Below are 6,967 nucleotides of genomic sequence, written 5' to 3'. Positions count from 1 at the left end.
GCGGCCCCGGAGTCAAAAAGTTTGGGGACCCCTGCGCTATATACATGCCCATCCATCGTATATGGCTGATTTAGTGCCACAAAAACGAATCAGAAGTGCTGATAACAGATATTATAGAATCTTATAATATTGTTGACATTCAGAGCAGCCATCTTTGAAGACAATTCGGAGGTGGTGAGAATGCTACGACTTTTTAAATAGGAAATTCGACTTTAAAGGACATTCCAGTCAAAACCTCTGACTAGGAACTCGGAAATTCCGACTTTCCAGTACAAATGGAACGCACCATATGTGTTCCTCGTGTAGGGATGCGGCGGCAGATTGGGATTGGTGGTTGGATGGAGCGGGGGCAGATTAGTATTCATTGCTACAGAGCACCATCAGAGTTCAGCAGTCTAGCAGCTTTCGGGAAGAAGCTGTTTCTCAGTGCAGTGGTCCGACTCCGGATGCTCCGCAGCCTCCTGCCTGAGGGGAGACAATCAAAGGGAGGGTGATGCAGAGAGCCCTCTTTCTGCAAATGTTGATAAAGATGTCTGCAGTGGTAGGAAGGCTGCTCCTCACTATCTTCTGAGCAACCTTCACTACCCTCTGCAGTGCCTTCCTCTCTTCAGCCGTGCAGCCGCTGTGCCATGTGGTTATGCTGGTGCTGAGGGTGCTCTCCACCACACATCTTTAGGAGCTCCTTGGGGTGGAGGTGTCTGACCTTTCTGAAGTCCACCACCACCTCCTTGGTCTTTATTACATTAAAGGCCTACTGAATTTTTTTTATTTAAACGGGGATAGCAGATCCATTCTATGTGTCATACTTGATCATTTCGCGATATTGCCATATTTTTGCTGAAAGGATTTAGTATAGAACAACGACGATAAAGATTGCAACTTTTGGTCTCTGATTTAAAAAAAGCCTACCGGAAGTAGCGTGACGTCACAGGAGGAAGGGCTGCTCACATGTTCCCGTTGTTTTCAATGCAGCGAGAGAGATTTGGACAGAGAAAGCGACGATTACCCCATTAATTTGAGCGAGGATGAAAGATTCGTGGATGAGGAACGTGAGAGTGAAGGACTAGCGTGCAGTGCAGGACGTATCTTTTTTCGCTCTGACCGTAACTTAGGTACAAGGGTTCATTGGATTCCACACTCTCTCCTTTTTTCTATTGTGGATCACGAATTTGTATTTTAAACCACCTGGGATACTATATCCTCTTGAAAATGAGAGTCGAGAACGCGAAATGGACATTCACAGTGACTTTTATCTCCACGGCAATACATCGGTGAAGCTCTTTAGCTACGGAGCTAACGTGATAGCATCGGGCTTAAATGCAGATAAAAACTAAATAAATAAACCCCTGACTGGAAGGATAGACAGAAAATCAACAATACTATTAAACCATGGACATGTAAATACACGGTTAATGCTTTCCAGGCTGGCGAAGCTTAACAATGCTGTTGCTAACGACGCCATTGAAGCTAACTTAGCAACGGGACCTCACAGAGCTATGCCAAAAACATTAGCTATCCACCTATGCCAGCCAGCCCTCATCTGCTCATCAACACCCGTGCTCACCTGCGTTCCAGCGATCGACGAAAGACTTCACCTGATCATAGATGCGGTCGGCGGCCCGGAGACAGAGGAAGTCAAGGTGAGGTCGGCGGCTAGCGCGTCTGCTATCCATCTCAAAGTCCTCCTGGTTGTGTTGCTGTAGTCCGCCGCTAATACACCGATCCCACCTACAACTTTCTTCTTTGCAGTCTTCATTGTTCATTGAACAAATTGCAAAAGATTCACCAACACAGATGTCCAGAATACTGTGGAATTTTGAGATGAAAACAGAGCTTTTTGTATTGGATTCAATGGGGTCCGAATACTTCCGTTTCAACGATTGACGTCACGCGCATACGTCATCATACATAGACGTTTTCAACCGGAAGTTTAGCGGGAAATTTAAAATGTCACTTTATAAGTTAACCCGGCCGTATTGGCATGTGTTGCAATGTTAAGATTTCATCATTGATATATAAACTATCAGACTGCGTGGTCGGTAGTAGTGGCTTTCAGTAGGCCTTTACATTGATGCAAAGGTTGTTGCTTTTGCACCAATCCACCAAATGTTTTACCTCCTCTCTACTCAGACTCATCGTTGTTTTTGATGTGTCCCACTACTGCTGTCAGTGCACGAGCTTACCTGGGCTAAAGCCCAGGGGTCCTCACCCCACCAGGGGCCCCCGATTTAGACGGTGGAGTGCAATGATTGGTGTTCATAGCTGTCAATCACTAACAGCTTTGCTTCGCGTGGCGACTATGTACTCTTTCTCTTTCGGCTGCGTCGTTTTTTCCTAGTGCTCCGAGAGGGTTGGGTACCCAGGTTGCCGGTGTGGGAGGCAAGCGTGCTGACTACTGAGCTAAAAGCGCAGGCAACCTCCCAGATCGTTAGCACTATTCTTGGAGTGTACCGGCCTCTGTTACACTTGCACAGGTGCATGAGCTCGTCACGGAAGAGATGTATTCAAGAACACAATTATTTTTTTAAATGTATGATATTTTTGCATTGTTGTTGTTCTGTTGAGTAAAATCATGATTTTTTTTTAAAACTGTGTTTTCAGCCCCTTAGGTCAAGGCGGCTCAGACTTCTGTCATAAAGTGTAGACTTCACAATATAGTATCTGGGGTGTTTAGCTGTGCAGTCAAAGGTCAGTAGTGTGAAGAGGAGGGGGCTCAGCAAACATCCATAGAGTGATGGTAGAGGAGACAGCGTTGTAGATCAAGACAGTCTAGTCCAGACCTGCGAAAATTAAGGCCCTTTGAGCTTTTCAATCTGGCCCGTCGGACATTCCCAAATATCTTTTTTAGATCTTTAAGATGGAAAGTGTAGCTGCCATTATGATGTGCAGTGATGTTTTCTAATGACCGTAAGTCTTGAACTATACAAAGTATTTCAATGGTTGGAATCTGCGCTTTTGCATGATATACTAGTTACTAGGGTAATCTAATTAGTTGCTATGGTAATGTAAGTCACAGCAGCTCAGACGAGGCACCAAGCACTTTAAGTGGGGAGCGTTCCACAGAGGGTTTCCAGAGTGGCCAGCCTGAAATGCGGGCGTCAGGGACAGACGCGGAAGGAGATTTTTACAGCAAAGTTCTAAAGCTTAGTGATGTATCAGATATATCAGATTGTAGGTGGGGTAAAAACCCTTTACGTTCATATTTCGCTGTGTTTGTTGCATTTTTGTTGCGTTTCGCTTGATTGTAAAATATGTCGATGGAGAGGGGGTGTGACGTTCATATGTTGTCAATATTCAGTGTTTTATCGGTCATAGTTAATATAGTAAATCCAAAATACTTTATTTTCGTGTACATTCTGGTTGTCTCATTCTGTAAAAAAATGTTTTAACTCCATTCCGTTTTTTAAGGTGGTCTGTCATAACGCTTTTAGCATTCAATGAGACATTATTGCAGGGTCGGCCCGTGGCATAGGCCGTATAGGCAAATGCTAAGGGCGCCGCCCATCAGGGGGCGCCACGCCAGTGCCACAAAATGTTGGAGGAAAAAAAATAAAAATTAAAAAAAAGTTGGCACTATTATTTCTAAATACATAAAATAATCCCACGTTAATTAAAATGCAAAGTAAAGCCTATTTAATAGAAATATTATTTGTTACAACATTACGCCCCCCGTCCCCCGGCACGGTGCGCCCCCTCCCTTCCCGTATCATGACTCTTTTTGGACGTCACCACATAAAAAAATCAACACAAGATGTCAAAACGGCCAAAACTGTCAGGTGCCCAGGGAAGAAAAAAGAGAAAGGAAGAGGAGAAACGAGAAAAAGACAGAGATAGCAGGTAGGTAACGTTAGCCTACATGCAATTATTTGTCTGTTACAGAATGTGATAGTAACCTGGCTTTTTAGCATTAAGCTAATGTTACATGATTCGGGAATTGCTAATCAGTAAATAGCTAGTTCTGTTTTAACGTCGGGTTAATATTGTGGAGGGGGCTAAATTGTTATGGAAAATAATAATGTAACGTTAGGTAATTACAGTACTCCCTGGTGTACAGTAATTTCTAAGTCATTCTAGTTAATGCAATATTAAAAAGCACAAATACAGAACTGTAGGATCCCCTTTTTTTGTAATATAGTTGTTAAAGTCATACTGGTTTGATATCTTGTTTTGTGCAGTGCCTTATTTATATTATATTTTTAATTTATTTTATGCAACTTGTTGACATGTTTAATTTTGTGTTTATGTATGTAAAAAATATTGTATTTCATATATTCATTTTTTATTTTTTGTATTCATTTATTTATCCATATTTTTTTTTATCTTCTTAACTATTCTGGTTGTTAATTTGCTTTCTTTAAGTAAAAAAAAAGGTCAAAGACAAAGCTATTCGGTTTCTTGTGAGTGAATACACTTCACTGCCGATGTGGGGGGGCGCCACCTAAAATCTTGCCTAGGGCGCCAGATTGGTTAGGGCCAGGCCTGCATTATTGTGAGGTTTTGTGTTAGTGTTCCTAAAAATCAGATATACCGGCCCTCAGACACATTTTTTCTTCTAAATTTGGCCCCTCCAGTCAAAATAATTGTCCATGCCTGGTATAGTCTGTTGGTCAGGAAGTCCAGGACCCAGTTCCCCAGTCAGGAACTAAGCTCTAGCGTGTTTCTAGCTTTTTCACCGAGGTCTGTGGAATGATGGCGTTGAAGGCAGAGGTGAAGTCAAGGAAGAGCAGGTAGATGTAGGAGTTCCTGCATTCTCAGGTGGGTGAGGTCTGACAGTGTGGATCATCAGTAGGCGTACTAGTTAGGGTCCACAACAACATCGACGGAGGTTTTAATCTGGGCCATCATCAGCTTCTGGAAGTATACCAGTATACACTAGTATACTGGTATACTAGTTTCCTGGGCATGACGTGCATCCAGCAGTGGAGGCTCCTCTATGGGGTCTTGGGGCACTAGGACCCCTTTACTACTGTTACCCCAGGTGGCCCTTGGCAAAGGCCTAGTACCTGACTGCCCCCTAGCCAGGGATACGGTGAAGACCTCAACGGCGGAGCAGGCGGAAGACGGTAGATGTAAGAACTACCACAACGGCTGCGATGGCGGAAGAAGGCACCCCCACATCCATGTGGGCCCAGTTATGGGGAAATAACAACCCAAGACCTCAACGGTGGAACAGGCGGAGGATGATTGCTAACCCTATGGAGCGTCACAATGGCTGGGATGGCGGATGAAGGCAGCAGCAGAAAAGGGTCCCCAGTCGTCTGGACCCTGACCCGGATCTGTCAAGGATCGTGTGGTGACTGTCTGTGCACCAGTCTCCCCACGTTAAACAAAGTCACGCACAGGCATCCTCCATAAAGGGATACTCCCCTACCAGGAGGATCGTCATACTCGTTCGAGTGACCGCCGATGATGATGACTGGTATACACTAGGCCACCATACCAGTGGCCTAGTGGTTAGAGTGTCCGCCCTGAGATCGGTAGGTTGTGAGTTCAAACCCCGGCCGAGTCATACCAAAGACTATGAAAATGGGACCCATTACCTCACTGCTTGACACTCAGCGCACTCAGCGCGGGTCACCGCTTCCGTCAGTCTACCCCAGGGCAGCTGTGGCTACGAAAGTAGCTTACCACCACCAGGTGTGAATGAATGATGGGTTTTTAACATGTAAAGCGACTTAGGGTACTTAGAAAAGCGCTATATAAATCCCAGGTATTATTAAATCCCAGGTATTAAATCACCAAAAATGATTCCCGGGCGTGGCCACCGCTGCTGCTCACTGCTCCCCTCACCTCCCAGAGGGTGATCAAGGGTGATGGGTCAAATGCAGAGGATCATTTCGCCACACCTAGTGTGTGTGTGTGTGACAATCATTGGTACTTTAACTTTAACTTTTTTATTTTTATGACTTTGGGTTTGGCGAGTGTTTCTGTCAACATTCACCTTCTGTTTCTACAGGAATATAACTTTATTAAATGAACGTATTCATTTAAGAAGGCTGACTTTTAGAATAGAAGCAATACAAATATTTGATTGTAAATAATAATAAAACAATAATGGCAATTTCTGATCAGCCGGATGTGTGTGGAGTCTTTTAATCAGTCTCAATTATCCAACGCTGCGTTGCCTCAGACATATTTAGCAAAGAGGTGATTAAGTCAAGACCTTCTGATGATGATAAAACCCTGTGGCTGTTCCATTTGCACAATTCACAGCCAGGGCACTGATTATAAAAGGATTTCCATGTTTTGTTAATATGATGGGCCGTAACGTGCGCATGTTAGGTCACACGATGTTATCAGCACTTCCAACAGGCCTCCCATTATATAAGACATCCACATGTCAATGTGTTCCCCGTTTTTCTATGACGTCGACCGTACCACCACCTCAGACATTTGTGCACAATGTTTGCCGTGCACGTGCATGCACCGCATCTTAGAATCACGCAGAGTGAGGAGTGAGACCCCCCGCCCTGTGCTCAGGGAAGGTTGGTGCGTCAGACGAACCCCTGGTCACTTTTTACTTCCACTTCTTTGGCATCAAATTTTGTTCATGTATACACCAGCCTAATCACACATCTTAATGAACTGATCACGTTCAAGGCCGACAAAAGTATGCAATTTCTGGCCTCTTTTTAATGACAAGGGAGAAATTCTATTCAGTGCAATCATGATGACAACGGAGTGCAGAGGTAACTGATAAACAAAGAACTCTTTATAAGGCACCAGTTGAAATAGTTGGAAATTCATTATTTTAAATTATATAAACAATACAGTGCTTTACAAATGTATTATTAGACCATCATCCATTGCAATGTTTATGACACAGCTGCTCTAAATTATTTTTTGGTAATGACCAAAATCCTGTTTTATGCTTCTGTAATGCTTAATCTACCTACAAGCACGATGGTGATGCATGATAAAATCCAACAACTATTGCCATCCATGAGATAGCTGAACAGAAATATGG

At 43.8% G+C, this 6,967-nt stretch overlaps 1 protein-coding gene across 20 annotated transcripts in view; it reads right to left on the bottom strand.

The window, feature by feature from the left end:
• Positions 1-6,967, bottom strand: part of opn4xa (opsin 4xa) — a 56,714-nt gene that overhangs the window by 23,754 nt on the left and 25,993 nt on the right. For 16 of the 20 annotated variants that reach the window (XM_062032163.1, XM_062032164.1, XM_062032159.1 and 13 more), the window contains one exon: positions 287-465. The exons of the other annotated variants lie outside the window; for them this stretch is intronic. In XM_062032163.1, the coding sequence (XP_061888147.1) occupies positions 287-365 (79 nt within the window). In that variant the 5' untranslated portion in view covers positions 366-465. The remainder of the gene's footprint in view (positions 1-286; positions 466-6,967) is intronic. 20 annotated transcript variants of the gene reach the window in all.

Source organism: Entelurus aequoreus, linkage group LG21 (assembly GCF_033978785.1).
Source record: "Entelurus aequoreus isolate RoL-2023_Sb linkage group LG21, RoL_Eaeq_v1.1, whole genome shotgun sequence".
Lineage (NCBI taxonomy): Eukaryota > Metazoa > Chordata > Actinopteri > Syngnathiformes > Syngnathidae > Entelurus > Entelurus aequoreus.
This window is presented reverse-complemented; position numbering and strand designations above follow the sequence as displayed.